Genomic DNA, 19,598 nt, shown 5'->3' on the forward strand with positions numbered 1-19,598 from the left:
TTTGAAAGAATGCATGTAACTGAAAGAAAATATCTTTAATATGTTAAATGAAACAAACCATTGGAAATCGGAGAAATCTCTCCACCTGAAGCTTAACAATGTATTGTTATATCAATAATAGTCAAGTTTCTTTACAACTTGTCGTAGCTACCATCAACCTTCTTGGCGACCATTTCTTCGCACTCAGCCGGAAAAGGACAGCTGAAACAAGTTCTGCAGTCGAATTCCCGTTTGAAAGCTGGACAGAATCTCTCCTCCAGCTCTTAAGTATTACAGGACGACATAGATTTTAGCAATTATATTACAACCATCACGAAGGCCGACGACCAGTTAAAGTAAATGCCGCAACAGAATAAAAAGGTAAACCCGGTGTTAAAATACAAAGATTTGATTCAATGGTGTGTCAAAGAACACAAATATCAATGTATTCTACAGCAACAAAAATGACAGAAGTTAACGGAGTTTGACAAAGAACGACGACCAGCTGAAATAAGTATTAGAATGATAGTCTAGTTCCCGTTTGGAAGTCGGACAAAATCTCACCACCTGATGCCAAACAATATTATATCAATAACAGTCAAGTTTCCTTACAACTCGTAGCTACCATCTTTTAATATCATCACAAGCCCCTTTTTACACTTTCACGGATTGCTTCACGAATGACCACGGATCGTCATCCGTGGTGTTCCGGCATGCAAAATATCGATTTTCCTTTCAATGCCGGTGTGAATGCAGTCCCAACTGGTTGTCTACACGGACAAGTACGGTAGCTACAAGGACACGTACGGTGCCTACACGGACAGACAAGGAATGAACGCGGACCACAGCGGAAACGATACGGAGCTAACACGGATATCAAGGAAGAGCACGGATGCAACTGGGTCCCTTCGCGGTGTTTACGCGGATATCCCAAAAAAGTTGACACATTACATTTGCTTTTTCTTAAGATACTTTATCATTCTTGGGCGACATGCTTCCAGAGCTAAGTAATATGTAACAAGCACACCAGAAAATCTACAGCAGATTACATACGCATCTGCTTGTCGACATCATAAAGGCATATCTCTTTGTTGCAAAATCTGATTTTGCGGGAACATAACAACATAAACAAAGCAAAACAAACTAAGACAAATCAACCCCCCCCCCCCAAAAAAAAAAAAACAAAACAAGAAGATGTGTGTGGGTCACTGAAGATTCTCATGCGATATAAACCTACTAGAGGAGTCGATTGGCTGTCCTGATGGGTGAAGATGTGAGCAAATTTCATTGACTTTCTGAGCTTGTATTGGAAAAAAATATACACGAATTTTTCATCCCGGATGGAGCCGATGCTAATACGGACTTTCCGATGTCTTCACGGAGGCAACACGGAGTAGCCGGTGCCTACAAGAAAGGAATACGGATGCAACACGGAGTAGATGGTGCCGACAAGGAAGAGTTTGTATTGATTTCCATCCGTAATGTCCGGGATGAAAAATTAAGCAAGCTCACTTTTTTTTTTTCGGCGGACATGCCGGATGATCAAGGATGATGTCAGATGACTTCACGAAGTCAACACGGTCATGCCGGAAATAGTACGGATGACCTCGGACCGACGATCCGTGGTCATCCGTGATGCAATCCGTGAAAGTGTAAAAGGGGCTTATAGCGACCAATTCTTCGCACTCGGCCGTGAAAAAAAGAGTTCCGTGTGTGTGTGTGTGTGTATGTGTGTGGTTTATTTTGTATGTGTGTGTGTGTGTTCCCGAAATTAAGACATCATCTCCCGAAACATAATGGCAAGTGAAAACATTTGCATAATTTTCCTTTGGTGCTAGTTTCTGGTTGCGGAAAGTGGGCGAAAAAAAAAAATCCGCCTTTACAGTAAAGTTAAAAGGCGAACGCAGATGACATTCTATGGTATGTTGACAACATGAAATCAATTTTTTTCTTTGTTTTGTTTCTTTTTCTAAGAATAACAAACAATAAGAACAGTTAACAGGGATCGACAAAAGCGGGATGGACAGCTGAAACAAGTTCTTCAGTCGAATTCCCGTTCGAAAGCTGGACGGAAGTAAATGCCGCAACAAAGTAAAAAGGTAAACCTGGTATTAAAATACACACTGATTCAATGATGTGTCAAAGAACACAGAAATCAATGTATTCTATGCAGCTACAAAAATGACAGAAGTCAACGGAGTTTAACAAAGAAAGACAACCAGCTGAAATAAGTATAAGAATGTTAGTCTAGTTCCCGTTTGGAAGTCGGACAAAATCTCTCCACCTGAAGCTTAACAATTAATTCGATAACAGTCAAGTTTCCTTACAAGTCGTCGTAGCTATACCATCAACCATCTTAGTGACCAATTCTTCGCACTCGGCCGTGAAAGAGAGTTTCGTATTTTACCGAAACCAAGACATCATCTCCTGAAACATAATGGCAAGTGAAAACATTCGCATAATTTTCTTTTTGCGCTAGTTTCTGGTTGCGCAAAGTGGGTGAAAAAAAAATCCGCCTTTACAGTAAGGTCAAAAGGCGAATGCAGCTGACATTTTTTGGTATGTTGACAACATGAAATCAATATCCCTTTTTTAGCATAACAAACAATGAGAACAGTCAGCAGGGATTGACAGCTGAAACAAGTTCTGCAGTCGAATTCCCGTTTGAACGCTGGACAGAATCTCTCCGCCCGCTCTAAAATTTTACAAGACGACATAAATGTTAACAATGATTACAACCACGCGAAGGCCAACGACCAGTGGAAGTAAATGCCGCAACAGAATAAATAGGTAAACACGTTGTTAAAATACAAATATTTGATTCAATGTTGTGTCAAATACCAAAAAAAAAAATCAATGTATTCTACAGCAAAAAATATGACAGAAGTTGTCGGAGTTTGACAACGAACGGCGACCATCAAATAAGTTTTGCAACGATGGTCAAGTTTTCGTTTGTAAACCGGACAAAATCTCTCCGCCGTGTTTCCTACGCGTAAAGACAAGATAATACAAATTCAATGTCTATCGACTGCGGTCAAGTCTCCTTTCACATCGCCGTAACTACCATTTGCACAAAAGACGGAAAGTCAGCCTGTTATGCCAGTAATGGTAATTCGTCGGGACGATATGCGACGTTTTAGATCACACGGATAACGGGCTTTATGCTGTGACAAGTAAAGCTGAACAAAACATAAACTTGAACACGAACGGCATTGAAACGAAGCCATATAGTCAGGACGTTTCCCGACGGTTGAACAATGATTCGTCGGGAACGATATGCGACGTTCTTAACAAAAAGAAACGCAAGGCACAATAGAAGCCGAACTTTGAAAATAGCTAGTAAGTCGGGACGAAGAGCGACGATTAGTGAAAGGGAATCCTTTCTCTATCGTCGCTTATCGTCGGGACGAATAAACAAAGGTATGAATAGAAAGTACGTGTATTCATATGCACGGTTGCTTATTCATATGCACGTGACGCCTGTTCATATGCAAATCATCAAACGTGCACAATGCGACATCGTCGCGACGAAGATATCTCTCTATCAGGTTTTTCTGTGGTGCCTAAGCTAAATACTGATATTGTCACTTCTGTCTATTGTGCTGATATGAAGCGGTTTGTTTGCTTAGCCTTTGTCAAATTCTTTGTAAATGAGATTGAAAAGTGTAAACTTTGGTGTGATTTCTGTTTCCTGCAGGTTTTGATGACAGGAATACTGACTTCCTTTTGCTTCTCATGGATGTCTACAGGTTATCAGTGCAGGTAGGATCTAACTTTGAGTCCGTTTTGTATTGGAAAGAACTCTTTTATGCATAACGAGTCGTGGCAGTGCATCATTTTGATTTTCTTATTATCGCTGGTATCATAAAATCTCTTTAGTGGTAGTTTACTGCACTAATAAAAATGATCTTAATTGATTCATCTGTGTGAATATGATGCACATTGCTATATCTTCCGAGTGTATTGATGCTGCCCAAAACTGCATCATTTGTACATTCTTTTTAACCCATCTACTCTTCCTTGAGTGAAATTTTCTTTTCTTGTTAAGATTTGATTGGTTTACAATTTTGTCATTGTAAACTTTTGTTACATTTGAGCATGATGTGAGTATGATCTAAGAATTGGACAATACATTGATACATGTCATTGCTTCTCTCACCATCACTTGCCCATTCACAGTTTTCTCTGCGGAAGCTGGAGTACATGTGTGTCCACTTTCTCTGGGTCTCCATCGGTCACTGCAATGTCCTGCAAGTCCTCCAGTATTCGGACAGACTGCAGCTGGATTTCATCAAGGTGAGGAGATCAGGTTCATGCTGCCATCTTTATATCATAATGAGATGAATCATAAAAACTATTCTTTAGAGTGCTTCAAGACATGTTAAGATGTTTCAGTTGACAGTCGATTGTCTGTACTCACTTCCTTGAAATTGCCCAAAGTTTTTAAATGATTCGAGTTCTCTTAACTTGCATTATATCAAGTAATCATGAAAAAGAGAATATTCTTTTCAGATTGGATGGATTGGACACACACACACGCACGTACAACACATTTGCACACATGCATATCCGTGCATTTATGATGATTTTGTGTGATGCACAAACTTTGTATGCTAACTTCAACTCTAATACCCGACTATTTAAAGAAATTATCGAGTTTTCTGAGCTGTAGGAAATTGGACAAAGGATCTTGTGTCAAGATTTATTCTTTTGTTACTGTTGTATGAAGGAGAAGGAGTAAAAGGCAAGAATATTCAAGTGACTCTATGCAATGATATGTTCGTCTTGATAACCATTTTTGTCTGTCTTGTTTACTTTTTTAATTTTCATTTTTCATCTGCAGGAGTTCTGTCTGAACTTTGTGGTGAAGGAGAGTAATTATAATGGCATCGTAATGAGCAAGGAGTTTGAGCAGCTTGCCCAGCCCCTGATGGTAGAGGTGGTGAGACGGAGGCAGTTAGCGGCTGGAAGACCCTACCAGCACGAGAAGATGCCAGAGTTTGACAGGCCCTGTAAGTTTTAGAACTCAATTGCCAGAGGACTTAGGAATTAGGTGCCAGGGAGGTCTTTCAACTTACATAGAGGAGCCTAAAGCAGGTAGCTTGCTCTGGATTTGCAGGAGGAAGTAAAAGTGAATCGCATTATGTTTTCTTATTTTTGTTTGTAGTAAATTTGAGTATTCTTAATTTTTCAGTATGTTTGTCATTGTATGTCTATATGATTTTTTTATTTCTTGTTTTTTTCAATATGAGGGCTGACAGATTTACAGTATATTTCTGCTTTGTGTCAAATTACAGTAAAAGTTGTAGCAACTAAGTGGAGTTATCTATGTTTAGAGGGGAGAGATGCTCCCTCTTTGATGCAGGGAATTTTTTTTAATAACAAGGAATCCTAAAATCATGAAAATTACCTTGTCATTTTCACTATATCAGGGTATGGCAACAAAGAAATATAAGAAGCTGGGACATGCAAAATTGCCTCATTTTAAGAGGGTGTTTGTTATGTCCTGCCGCTTTACAACAAGGTTCCACTGTATCAGCACAAAGAGGAAGTTGAATCTGTCAGTGCAAATATAGTCATGTGATGCTTTTCCCTTCACACCGCCCCTCAGCCATGACGACCCTGGAGCATGACATGGAGGTGTTCCTGAAGAGCAAGACAGGCAAGGAGTACTCCTGCATCACCCTGATGCTGGATGGCACACCCATCCCCGCCCACAAGCCCATCCTGGCCGCCAGGAGCTCCTACTTTGAGGCCATGTTCAGGTCCTTTATGCCGGAGAACAACTGTGTCAATGTGAGTTGTTTAGGGTATCCGGGGGTAGCACCCCGGCACTGTGGATAATGGTGTTGACTCTTTCACAGGATGTCCTGAGTGTGATTGTTGTGTGTTGTGTACAATTGTAGGCAGAATGTTTTTAATGCAGTGCTCCTCTAGACTTGTAGAAATGGCTACCTTGTAATGTTACAGTTTTGATTATATTACTGTCCTCCTTAAGAACGTGCGTATACCACAAACAAATAAGAACCTCAGAGGCCACTCTACTTAAATATCATGAGGCTGTATGAATGGAATCAAATTTGTTTTTGGTTCTCATAAACCAATTCAGATTATAGTCTATTTTAATAGTGCATTTTTTTGTATGTGGCATTTCTGAAAATCCTTCGACATTATTATCCCCTTTATGGGATTCATGTGATGCAAGTGATTTGAATGTCTTCGTATCGTTCAGATCTTTATTCGTTCGTGAATCAATCTCACTGGAATTATGAATATTGCCTTTTAGTCATCAAACTATATAAAGAGTTGTGCAGATGACAGTTGAATCTTACTTGCTCTTTATCCCATAGATGGCAAACGCTTATGTTTCTTTTATCTCTAACCAAACCAGGTGACGATAGGAGAGACCATTCCATCCAGGCAGGCCTTTGATTCCCTGTTGAGATATATCTACCATGGTGCCGTCTCCATGCCAGCTGAAGATTCACTGTATCCTTTGGCTTGCCAAATCAGACCATTGTGTGCAACAGAAGTCATCAGCATTACTACCGGTGACACTGTCATCATTACGTCCGTCATCACTGAATATTATTACAGTCATCCATTGTCATAAACCTCATTGTTATCACTTATTGATCAAGTTGCCTATTGTGTAGAAGCAGTAAATATGATGAACTAGATATGGTACTCAGAAAAGCTGTATGGAGCACTCGACTTTTTCAGCTACGGCATACGCTTACATATTTCATGAATTAGAACTTTACAACAATTTCGCAAGTGGTTACATGTATGATTGAGAACCACAGTGATGGGATGAGAATGAAGTATTATCCCTTTGTGAGAGGAAAATTAGCAATGTCCTACCTGAGAGACAACACTCAACACACTTGTCTTACAGGAGGCAATATTTTTACTAGTTGATAGTTAGTGAATTTTGGTCGATGCACCTAAATTGTGTGGCGCTCCGACAAAATGAGTCATAAGTCGCACGGGGAGTTTTCCCGTAATGAGCCGAAAATGAAGGGGAAGCACTGGTCGGGTCGAAATTTTTTTATGACGGATTTTGATTCCTTTATGTTTTATCTGTTTGTACAGAAAATTTCAGCGTGTAAAAATGAGTACAAGTGTCCCAAATCACAGTTTTTCTGAGACAATTTTTTCGGTTACATTTTTTTCGAACGCTCGCCTTTGCGTTGCGTCTCGCACCTATTGTTCTTGCCAGATCGAGACTCCGCCTCCGTTGCTAGGGTGTATGCTAATGAGGCATTGCTCTTGACCCCATTGAAGACAAAACAATGCATGGTGCGCGCGGCGGCGTCGGCGGCCAAGCGGCGAGGGCTATAGAATTACGCAATAATAGTGAGCTGACCAAGGCTATTGATTGCATGATCAGCGAGTTTCGTTTGATACATGCACTCCATTTCATGAAGTGGTGATTGACATGACGCACAAATCACACTGAAAAAAATAATTCCAACGAACGATCACGCAAAATGTATGATACTTTATCTATGAGCTAATACAATGATCACATATCGAACTTGAAACCTTTTAATGCGTGTGTGTACTTTTACAACGGTTAATTGGCCTCATTAATTAATTTATTCAAATAATCATAACTTTCGTTCCCTGGTATGTGACTTGCTGTTTAAAGTTCATCTCTGGAGATAGTAGGGCCTAAGTTGTCAATTATACTCGTTTTTATAAAGTCGACAATTTGTGTGATAATTCGCCAAATGTATGTAATGCGTACCATTATTTCCCTGGTTAATAAAACGTATTGCCTTATTTCTTATGATGGTTTGGGCCGTGACGGCATGGAGAGAAATCGGAAGACAAACATTATTAATGCCCAGATAGCTCGTGTTCCCTTTGGAGGATATTCTGACTCTTGTCATCTGTGTATTTTTTTAGAAGTAGGACCTATTTGAGAAAGGGACAGAAAGCTGTGTTGCTACTCAAAAGTGTGCGTCTTCATTTTGTTTTGCTTTTTAATCAGAATGTTTGTAATGATAGCTGTTTGCCGTGTATTGCGTGTAGCTGACATGTGAGAGGTCAAGTCTGCAAAGAATTGGGTCGGCTAACAGCTTTGCCAAGTAGCAGCGCTAATTGCCCATTGAATTGCGTATTCTGAGGAATTTCGAATGAAAGAACTCGGACGGCAATGTTCACGCCTTGTATCCGAGTAAACCCCGCATCAACGAAGCCTTAAACAATGAAAGGTAAACTTCCTGCTATCAAAGGGTGGATAATCACGCAACCAGTATTCTTTCTTCGCCATTGATGGCAGAATCAGTGACGGAATGGAGCAACAGTGTTGGAGGATCGGCATTATGTCTGCTAATTTGTAAAGGAATTTTTCAGTCTCCTTTTGTGTTCAGAACCACAGTCAGGGACGCTAACTTACTCTATCTCCTACAAGCTATCGTTACCATCTTAAAACGTGAATTTTATGAAAGGTTAAAAGTGATCACGGAATCAGTTCTTCCGCGTGACACATGCAGGCTTTTATAATAGCATACCAAGCTTAAATCGTTTACCTGTATAGAAAGGGCGGGGATACACACTTATCGCAATCATCCGGATTTGAGAGTGATACACTCTACTACTTTTCTTCATCTTTCCCCCGACAAAGACCATGGTAATTCAAAACAAACAAACAAGCAGTTGATTTATATCAGAACGTAGAGAATTTTTGTGTTTCATGTATGTATAGGTCATCTCTTGATGTATAGTAGGCATTTGTCATCGTTTTTACAGCGTTTCCTAATAAATGCCTATAGCGAAAACCCAACAAAACTTTTATCACGGAGGGAAGGGAACTTAAATTTAAATATCACATAGTTTACAGAAATCAGACATGTAAATAAGGCAATCATATACATCCGCACGGCCGATTGTAATCTCTTACTTTGATTATCAAACATGATCGCCAGCATTCACGTGCTTTTTTCTAATTTCTTGAACTTTGCCTCATTTTCTCTTTTTTTTTTAAACAATTGCTCGAAACATTTAAAAATCATAACACAGTCTGCTATCCCACAACATAATATTCCATTTGATTTGCCACTTATTGTTGGTCGGGTGACGCCAAATGTTGGAATCTCGAGCGATGATACACGGCATTATTTTGTTTGTTGGTTTTCGTCTCATCGCTCAAAAGAATTTTGACTACGATTACAAGACATAACTGATGGTTTACAGAAGTGATCATCAATTCAGTATGGATTAGTCAAGTCATGAATTCACTTTACCCATCATGTCTAATCGAACTACGACATTGTTTGGGTAACCGCGCCTTTTCGTTCTCATAGTTCAAAGTAATTCTTGACATAATCAAAACAAATAATTCTTTATATAATTTCTCAAAATACTCAAAAGATGGCCTAAGTCAAAACTTTCTACAAAGATTGCCTATACGGCAATCTTTACTAGCCTAAACAAGTTTTCTAGAGCTATCAGTTCCCCCTATGACAATGACTTCGATTGCGTTTTGAACTTGTATCGAACTACTTTCAAAACAGCTATTACCTTTGTAGTCCGATTAATAAACCAGCCTTTCGAATTCATAACCAACATTTGTAATCGTAACAATACAGTAACATAGTACTGCATGTCAATAAAAGTTGGAAAATGTAAATGCTATAACAGTAGCGCAAAATAAATTAGTAACGATTATCTTAACACATTTTAATTCCCAGTGATGTCGCTACGAAAATGACACATGGTTTGGTTCAAGCAAATAAAAGTAAAAAGGAATGGGATATACTTCTAATGATAGTACCACGCCGTACAATGCATTTCACTGTATTTTGTAACATTTGGTTACGTTTCTGTGCGCTTTACGTACGGAAAATAAAAGGCAGATTGGTGCTATTAACATGCTAACACGCAACGCATTCAAAATGTTTTTTGAAATACACCGTATACAATATAATGTTTTAGTATATGGTTTGAAACTTTGAATTTGCGAGTTCTTTATGAAATTATAAGCAGGGTTATTACATTATCAAGCAAAAATTAAAGTATTTAGGGATTCGGATTTGCGCAGAAGACTAACAGTGCTATATATGGCGATCGTTCGCAACAGAGAAAATCCTCTTCAATAGATATACAATGTAATTCTGTTTTCATGAATTGAAAGAGAAACGAAAATAAGTCAACTTTTTAACTTCATTTAGCTTTCTCACCAATTGAACTTGATTTGATCTGCCATGCATGATATCGCTGTGTGCTCTATTAATTATATTGAATTATTTAATCGGCGTGCTTGTTTTTTTTATACAGAATATCACAGGTAAGTTTATTTCATTGAAGTTCATAATGTTTGTACATATGGCGTGTTCGTTGTTTTGTATTTTCATTTGTATAATAATTATATCACGTGTCCACTATCTGATTCTGACCACGAAAATATGGCGACTGTTTAAATGCGGAGCATGTACTGGAAAACTGTAATGTCTCCTGCCAGTATAGACAAACTAATTTCTAGTCTATCCCCGCTTAAAATTGAAATGAAAAAAAAAAAAAAAACGAAGTTCGACTTTCAGTAGATTTCAACCGTTTTGCCACAGTGTCTGATTCATGTAATGGACACAATTCTTTAGCACATAAGCAATCACACAACTTTCGTGAATAGATGTGTCTTAATGATTGCATCTCATGGAAGAAAACTCGTCTCCTTGCCTGAATTTTAGCTTCTTCCTGTTCAAGCTTGCGTGAAAGAAATAGTTGAACATCAATCGCAATCATTAAGAGAAGCACATGCTTAGAAATAAAAACAGGAGTACTGAGACACACTACGAAATAAAAACGGGCCTTTTATCACTATTGACAACGCATGACATTGAAATGCTTTTTTTTTTTCCCGAGGGGGGGGGGGGTAATATAATTGATTATTCTGAAGGTTCGTTAATCATACAATGAAATACGGTTCGCTATTAGCTTAGGTTCGTTAACAAGAAAATTAAATGCGGTTCCTTTCCGGAGTTCCGTTACCCGAAAGTAATCAAGCAATCATTTTTTTCTGGTAAGGTTTGTGAATACAAAACGAAGTGAAGAAGGCCTAAGTTTTAATTCCGAATATTGTTCAGTATTATTATTTATGATCCACTTCTCAAACGCAGAAAGATTGTAACTGCAAATGTGATGTAAAAAATAATAATTCAGCTTAAGCTACAAGTTAATGGTTTTTTATATGCTATGCTATTAGAAAAGTGACTGAGAATAAGAAGTATATTTATAATACAATCATTGTAAACCCAACGTGAAGCTGTCAAGCCTACATCAACCTTTGCTTCTGATACGTATAATATGTGCAGCATTGGCAAGCGTGATAAGCGATAATTACTGTGCACGCAACGCCTATAAAGGAAATGTGCCTTTAATATGGCGGGAATTCATAATGTTACGGCTGTATACAGCTGCAGCAGATCAGACGCGAAAGCAGTTTTTGATGCTCTGCAACATTACGACCATGTGCGTAATTTGAGGGTTTTAAGTACACGCAAAGAACACGATCTCAAAAGACGACTATCGTTAATCAACTTCATTGACTTTTTCTACCGATGCTGCGTTTTGAACCCCCGCCTAGAATAGGTTTTCAGGTTCTATTTAATAGGTATTGGTACTTGCTAAACGCATCCTCTTTAGTTTCCATTGACAACAACATGGGAGGAGAATGGAAGCGATGAACGCCCTCGCTAAAAGACGCTTCTCGTAAGACGCATTGCGTGCCCGCCTACAATAGGCTCTCAGGTTCTATTTAGGTATTGGTACTTGCTAAACGCATCCTCTTTAGTTTCCATTGACAACAACCTGGGAGGAGAATGGAAGCGATCAACGCCCTCGCCAAAAGACACTTCTCTTAAGACGCATTGCGTGCCTTCTTTTCTTTCTACTGTTTCCTATTGTTTGTGAGTTAAAAAATTGCGGCAAACCACAACGCAGCCGACACACAACGCATACCGACTCATTCATGCGGCGGCAGCGGGACGGACACAAACGCGCCGAAGTTTACATTCGGGCTGCCGTATTGGTCAGAATCGTTAATGATAGACCTGTCCTGCGATTGGTTGATTATCTTACATACCCAAGCTATCGCCTTATACGGTAGTGCGTGCGATGGAGCGTAAACGCCGTCGCTAAGCAGGACAGTTGTATTGTTTCGTCCCGTGAAAGAAACAGGTGTGAGCTTGAACATAGCCTGAACTTTGAGAGCGATTTTCTCCGTTATTTAGAAAATCAACTGACATAACAAACGTGGTTAATATTCGTTTTTATGATCTATAGGGATGTCGAAATGAGTTGTATTACATATCAGTGTAAAGCTTAGAGTCTGTAGAATTCACATATAGGCATAACTACGATTTCATTTTTTGCGACTTTTGACTCATTCCGACGGAGCGCCACACAATTCACAAAAATAAAAACACTGCATATAGGCCCTGCAATACTGTGTATACATGGAGGGCTTGTCCTGCAGTTTCTTCTGGGCGAGAAATTTCCTCTCCTTAACTCTGTCTCTTCCGCCACACCCAGCTACCTTTTCTGTGCCCCGGACTTCTTTGGTTTCACCAACAATCGCATCCAGGCCTTCTGCAAGGAGAACCTAGAGGTCAACATCTCGGTCCAGAATGTGGTGCAGATCCTGGACGCTGCTGACCGGGTCGGGGCCAAGGACATGAAGGACCACGCCCTGGAGATCATCGTCAGAAACTTCCCAAAGGTCAGTCAATTCCCCTTGTCCCCCCCCCCCCCCCCTCATTCTTTGGCCTTTCTCACTTTCAGCAGCAAACTTGTGAAATTTCCATACTTCATGGGAAGTTATGTTACCAAGGAGACTGCCCTGGATGAATAAGTTCTTCCTTGTTGAGTCCAGAGTAGTGCAACATTGTGCTTATCCTTCAACAGGGTGCTTTACATACAAATGGTATCTCTTCACCATGGTGTAAACATAGGTAACTTGCCATGCTGGGGCTGTAATAGTGACAGTGCCCTGTAGAAGGTCATCCTGGAACGAAAACATTGTCATCATCTGCTGTCAAAAAACATACAGAGATAGAGATTCCTGAAAGAAAGGGTATTCTTCAAGGTTGAACATGACAGCTTTGAAGTCTCTGCATCTCATTTCTTTTGTGATTCTCTGTTACCATTGCAGAGTATGAAGTGCTCTGAATTTATATCTATGTTTATATTTATATATATATATATTTATAATATACCTGTATACCCATGCGAGATTCACATCTCATTGCTTGAGTAATCTGCTGTTCTCTATTACCATTGCAGAGTAGGAAGGGCTGCAAACTCACTATCAATGTGTACCAGAGAGGGTTTTCGAGTGCAGCCACTCTTGCCCAGTGTGTACATCCTGTGACAGAGTGGTGGTCACAATATATCTTTTGACCTAGGTGTACAAGTGGGCACTTGGTATTAATAGGATTACTGGGGTGATTCAGGGCCAATGGAATTTGTAGTGCAAACACTGCCAAAACCAACTTTTGGTAAAAGACATCATCTTCCAACATCATTGTTTCCCTTCCCAGGTGGCCCAAAATCCCAAGATGCGTCTGCTGAGCAAGGAGCTCCTCCATGAGATCATCACCTCCCTTGCCCGCCGCATGTCGGAGCTCAAGGTCCACCTGGGCCAGGACCTCTCCCCCCAGGACCAGGGCTCGTGGGGCGGATCCAGGTCGGAACGCTACGCCATGGAAGGCTGGTGACTACAGACATCCGGAGTGCGAGTCGGCTCAATGGCGAGACAACTCCAGAAAGATGTTTCATCCCACCACTGGATGTTCAGTCAGTTTGCCTCTGAGAATTATCCTGTTGGTATGACGATGTATCTGATGGGCCTTGGTCATCACTATTCCATACAGCGTGTTTTAGGGATGTCATTTGTGTATGAAGAGCTCATGTTTTAACAAAGTCCTGTGTGAAATCTTTTTGTTATTGCAAACTTTCATTGAACCAGGGTTTGAAAAACAGGAGATTTCAAGGAAACTTGTGTTTGTGGAAGAATACTTTGTTATTACATGAATTTGTGATATCATTGTTCTTCATGACAAGAGTCCACTCTCCAGCATTTATTGACATCAATGCATAGATGCAACACCTGTTAAGATGCTTCAGTTCAGAGAAACTGATTTAACTTTACCCTGATGTTTGATTATCCTGTGAATCCTGATTGTGGTATAGAACTGGAATTTGTGCACAAGATGAACGTGAGCTGCACTCAAAAACTAGCATTAGTTTGTGGCAAATCATTAGATGGTAAAAATTATTTCCCTTTTGTCACTGTCAACCTGCACATGATATCAATATTTTTTCTTGGGTTAAGGTCACAACCTTGTCATGCTCACATTTTGTCTATCCCAGCTCATGATGTGCGTTCTTTACAGCTGTGCAATATAGCTCTATTCCCTATTTGTATTATTTCAATACACAAGATGTATTGGCATTGTTCTGTGTTTTTGTGTAAAACTTATTTGCATGGTTGTTATTATTGTTTGGCTGAAAATGTTGCATACATAGGTGACATTACTGTTTGGAGCTCAGTGCAAAGTTTTATGCAAAGACACTATCATTGTATTGTGCAATAGTTTTATCATTATGAACACATGCTTAATATTCTCTGTTTTCTACAATGTGTTGAGGAAATTATGCAGTATACGCAGAATAGCTTGCAAGGTTTTTTATTTCTGTGAGTTTCGCAAATCAGGTGTTATTCACAAATTTTAGAATATGCAAAAATTTAAACTCTGATTGTACCAGGAATATGACGTGCATACATACATTTCTTCGCTCAGTGCTATACTCCACAATTGCAAATTTAACCACTCACAAAATTGTTTGGAAGTCCCGATTTACGAAAAATTGGACTCGCTATTACATTTATGGCGTATACACAGACCTCCCAACCACTCTGAATTTGGAGAAATGAATATGGATTTTGACCATTCCAAGCTCTTGTTTCAATAGGAGTTTCCTATTTTTCTGGATAATTTTACTCCACACTCCTATGGCAACTACTCTTTCTTTCCTACCTATGAGCCAAACCATCCCTATTTTTTCAGTCATAAAGGTTGGGAGGTCTGTATACAGTATTTCAACTGGCGGTACGGTATTTGTCCATCACTGATTGATTTATAGATACAATGTACATAAAACTGAAATACGTGTACATCACTGACATGATTTATTGCCCAGTTTTCAAAAGTGATAGGCAAGACTGATCCTCTTGAGTGTGAGTTTGCACAAAATATTTGGTACCTATATTCCTTGACAAATGACAATATCAACTGTTACAAGTCTAACATCATTATTCATGAACTCTGGGCTTAGCAAGAACATTACTTTAATGAATCCTAGCCATTTTGCGTGAAGTAACACGTTTATTTACATCCCATGCTAAACTTATTTCATTCTGACCAATATTGCACAACTGAGACTGGTAACTGATGAACCTATAAATACATTGCAAAGTTGTCTGTGTAGTGAAGCAAAGCATATTTTTAAAATATCTGCGCAATCACTGCTGGATGAGAAGACTACTACAGTGTATGATGTCACATGCATAAAACGATATAAGGAAAATAAAAAGAGAATTTTACAAAACATTACTTTTTTAATAAAGTGCACATTTCTTTGACTTGCTGCTGACGTATGTTAGGGTAATATCATTACCCCTGCCTTCTGAAAGAGAGAAGTCGAGTGTTCTTTTGTTATGGGGTAAAAGTGAAAATATGTTGAATTTTCTTTATACTTTATGTCGTGAACACATGTGACATCACAAGCTATAGTAGTCTTCTCATCCAGCCGTGACTGAGCAGAAACTTCAAAAATTCATAACTTTTGAACGGATTGTCTGATTTTCCTCAAACTCTCATTGATGTGTTCTACTAATATTGCTGCATTCACACAACCCACATGTCTATGAAGGTGTACTTGTCCTTTTAATGCAATGTCAGCAAGAATACTTTCATTTCTTATAAGTATGTTTTTGTGATAATGGGACCAGCATGCACCAATGCATTCCAACGACAAAACATGTTCACTCTTTATTTAAAAATCAGTCGCTTCAGAGAGATTGTAGAGTTGTGGATTTTTGTCTTGATTTTTCCTCCTGATTACAAGTGTGTATCAATGTCAACTTGTTTTACATGTACAGTTGAACCTCTCGTATCCGGACAAGTCGGGACCGGGGCTCGTCCGGATAAGGGATTTGGCCGGATACGGGAGACTCGATGCTTTATACATGTAGAGTCTACATATACATACACATGTACTGATGTAGCCCATTGTAGTACCACATGTAGTAATGTGTATACTGCAACCTTTTCACTGTTACACACAGTAACAGACCCCAAAATAGAGGTTCGTGTTTGCAAGAATGAAATCATTTTCTTTTATAAATTCTTGGGATGATTTACCTAAATAATTATTAAGAAATGTATCCGTTGGGAATCCCCCTTTCCTCCCGTAATTATTAAAAAAAGATTTAAAAAATCACGGCGAGATTGCGTCCGGATAATAGAGAGATCCGGATAAAGGGAGGCCGGATAATAGAGGTTCAACTGTACTGTTATGTGGTACATGTAGAATGCACATGTTACCTCACCTGTATCTTTTTTCCATTGTTATGGAACCTTGTTATAGAACGCTCATACCCCCAGTGCTACCCCACTACCACTATACAGTACACATAATTGATATTGTATGGAAATGTATGTGGGCAGACCGTTAAGTCCCTTCTGGTCATTCTGTAGGGTTCTAGATGGTCCCCAGCACTCTTAGCTTTTTTAACCATAGCAAATGAGCAGTAAACAAAGGCGTACAGTTTTTGTTTGCCAACAAACTAGACCCATTTGCAAGTTTACTACAATGTGTATTTACAGTTGTCATTTTTCATTGTTAATACAGTGTACTAAAACCCCTCCTAGACCATTCTGTGCATTGATATCCGGACATTACTGCAACTCAACTTCTGTATTGAAAGTAAGAGAAATTTATGTTAAGAGTTGATTAACGTACTACACTGATCAATGTCAGCTTTATTTCGTATTCATGTAGTCATGTACATAATGTAATGTAAAGAGCTTTATCATGTAAATCACAAATTATCTCATGCATTGGTATTTATATCTAATTGTTCTGTATTGTTAATAAAATCATATTGGACTTCCACTACCAAACTTGCCTCTGGTCATAAATCTCAAACCTTTGACTGCTAGTAATCAAGTACAGTAGTATCATATTGTAATGCATGTGTACAAGTACTTGCTTACAAGAAACCATTCACTGGGTGCTTGTAACTTTCAAACAAAGAAAAGTAATTTTGCTGTTCCCACCTGTTCAGATATTCTTACGAAAACAACAATTTTATGTGTTTGTTTTTTTCTCAAGACATAATTTGTATTAAACTGCCACACTTTGTCCCTCAAAGAGACTTTGAGACGTATTAACCCTAACTAGGCCGGGCTATTCAGGTAGATGATAGAGCGGGGGGGGGCCTCCCAGGCCCCCCCCCCCCCCTCCGGATCTCGGCTGTCGACCGCGCGATCGCGACGAAAATTGGCACACGCATTGCCTATGATGTAATCTAAAGTACCATGAAGTTAATTTTTTCAAAAATTATCATTTACACTAAATTATGCTAATTTATGCATAATGATGCATGAAATCAGAAAATTTGGTATAAATCACTAAATAAAGCTCAAAACAGGCACATTTTTTGTGTAAATATTCTTTTTAGTGTCCTTAGCAAATGTAAGAGAAAAAAATTGCGCAATCAGAAAAAATTTCCTAAGTACTTTATTGTTTTTTGAATTTCTTATGTATTTCTTTGTTTTTTCGACTTTATGTTTTTCGTTGTTTTTTCGATGAAATTTGTCCGTGACATTGTTCCGAACAAGAAAATGCATTATTAATTGATTTTAATCAATAAAACCCCAAAATAATCACGCTTTTATGAAATTTGTCTGTAAACACAGTTTGCATTGAAATTGTACACAAATTCACGTTTTTGAGCAATTTTTGGTTTGAAATGCACGTGCATATTTATGCGCAACTTCGGAACTGCGCACCCGGGCATCGCAAATTTGGTGTCAAAAGATGCGGGAGACTCGAAAGAAAAAAGTCAAGAAACGTCGCGACGATAGCTTCTCGCGATAGCGATACATCGCGCGAAACGTCGAGGGGGGGCCTCGGAGGCCCCCCCCCCCCCCCCCCACGGCCTAGTTAGGGTTAACACAGTGTATCAAAGGTGAGAGTCTTTATCACTAGCAGTCATATTAAAGACATACAGACTTGTCAGTTTTCTTCAATTTTCTCCCTATATATATGACCAGGATATTGATAGAGAGAAAGAAAAATAAAAATATGTTCCTCTTCAAGTCACTCGGAGAATATTGTCACAACAATGAAAAGCCCGACTATCAAATGCACACTGCCTGCTCATAAATGAATATAGTGCAATAATTTTCTTGTCTCAAATGAAGTCATAAAGCTTTATAGCACATGAAAGAGCACTTAAAGTCATATGCAAGTGTGAATAGAACACCTAAGACAGTGTATTCCATAGCTAGCAGAGTCTTGTTCTTACCTCCTACCAGCAACAGTGAATTAAATAAATTATCTCCCACAGCAGGAGTGGATTTACTTGAGACATAATTCCATCATGTTCAAAATCATTAGTTAAGTTAGCTGTAAGTTTCTTTTTAGATATTTATTCCTTATTAGAGGTCTCGAAACTCTCGGTCTTGTTGCGTGGAAGCATTTATCCGCATCCATAAATAGCGACCACATTAAATAAGTCAAAACTCAAATTCAGATTCACATCATCTTCCACAAGTTACAAGACGGCACTGGAGCATTCTTCTCCGCAGAGTGTGCTGGACACAACAGTAGTTTAAACTTGCTGTTATTCAAGAACTTAACACTGGGCATAACAGTTAGGAAGCAGCCTCCACTTTCAAAGTACCTGCATTTGTTTTACTACGCATCTTTCAGTGTTTGAGGAAAGGACGCCTCTGAATATGGCACGCAAAGATTCTGTTATGCCACCTAGAAGACGCTTTTAAAAAGCAAGTGCAGGTCCAAACATTGAGAGAATATTTGAACTACAATGTACATGCACCTCTCCGTGTTTGCTGCCGGTAAATTCTGTTTTCATGTGCAGCTGTTTATTGCCACTACACTTTGTATACTTGCAGGCTACTGTATTCCCCAACATTTTTTTATCTCTTTGCACACATTAATCACAAACAACAGCTTCAATTTTGAAAGAGAAAGTCATGGCATAATCCAATGTGGACTGTATTAAGCTATGGAGATTACTATTTCGGAATATTTGTACAGTGAAACCCCGTTATAACGAGTTCGGTTATAACGAGGAACCGCTTATAACGAGGTGATCGCGTCGGTCCCGTTTTCCTTTGCGTGTAAACCTATGGCAGAACGAATCGGTTATGACGAGTTCGGTTATAACGAGATTCCGGTTATAGCGAGGACAATTTCGGTGCATCATGATAAATAAAAACATAAGCAATTTGATCGGATATAACGAGGTTCCATTTCTTGACTAAATTGCCGCTTTCAAACACGCGACAAACGAAACA

The 19,598-nt window shown here is 39.1% G+C and overlaps 1 protein-coding gene across 1 annotated transcript in view; it reads left to right on the forward strand.

The window, feature by feature from the left end:
- Nucleotides 1-13,994, forward strand: part of LOC140226837 (leucine-zipper-like transcriptional regulator 1) — a 69,997-nt gene extending 56,003 nt beyond the window's left edge. The window contains exons 14-20 of the mRNA XM_072307264.1: nucleotides 3,677-3,741; nucleotides 4,159-4,275; nucleotides 4,823-4,991; nucleotides 5,591-5,775; nucleotides 6,371-6,468; nucleotides 12,520-12,706; nucleotides 13,527-13,994. Of these exons, the coding sequence (XP_072163365.1) occupies nucleotides 3,677-3,741; nucleotides 4,159-4,275; nucleotides 4,823-4,991; nucleotides 5,591-5,775; nucleotides 6,371-6,468; nucleotides 12,520-12,706; nucleotides 13,527-13,703 (998 nt within the window). The 3' untranslated portion in view covers nucleotides 13,704-13,994. The remainder of the gene's footprint in view (nucleotides 1-3,676; nucleotides 3,742-4,158; nucleotides 4,276-4,822; nucleotides 4,992-5,590; nucleotides 5,776-6,370; nucleotides 6,469-12,519; nucleotides 12,707-13,526) is intronic.
- The last annotated feature ends 5,604 nt before the right edge of the window (nucleotides 13,995-19,598 follow it).

Source organism: Diadema setosum, chromosome 4 (assembly GCF_964275005.1).
Source record: "Diadema setosum chromosome 4, eeDiaSeto1, whole genome shotgun sequence".
NCBI classification, from domain to species: domain Eukaryota; kingdom Metazoa; phylum Echinodermata; class Echinoidea; order Diadematoida; family Diadematidae; genus Diadema; species Diadema setosum.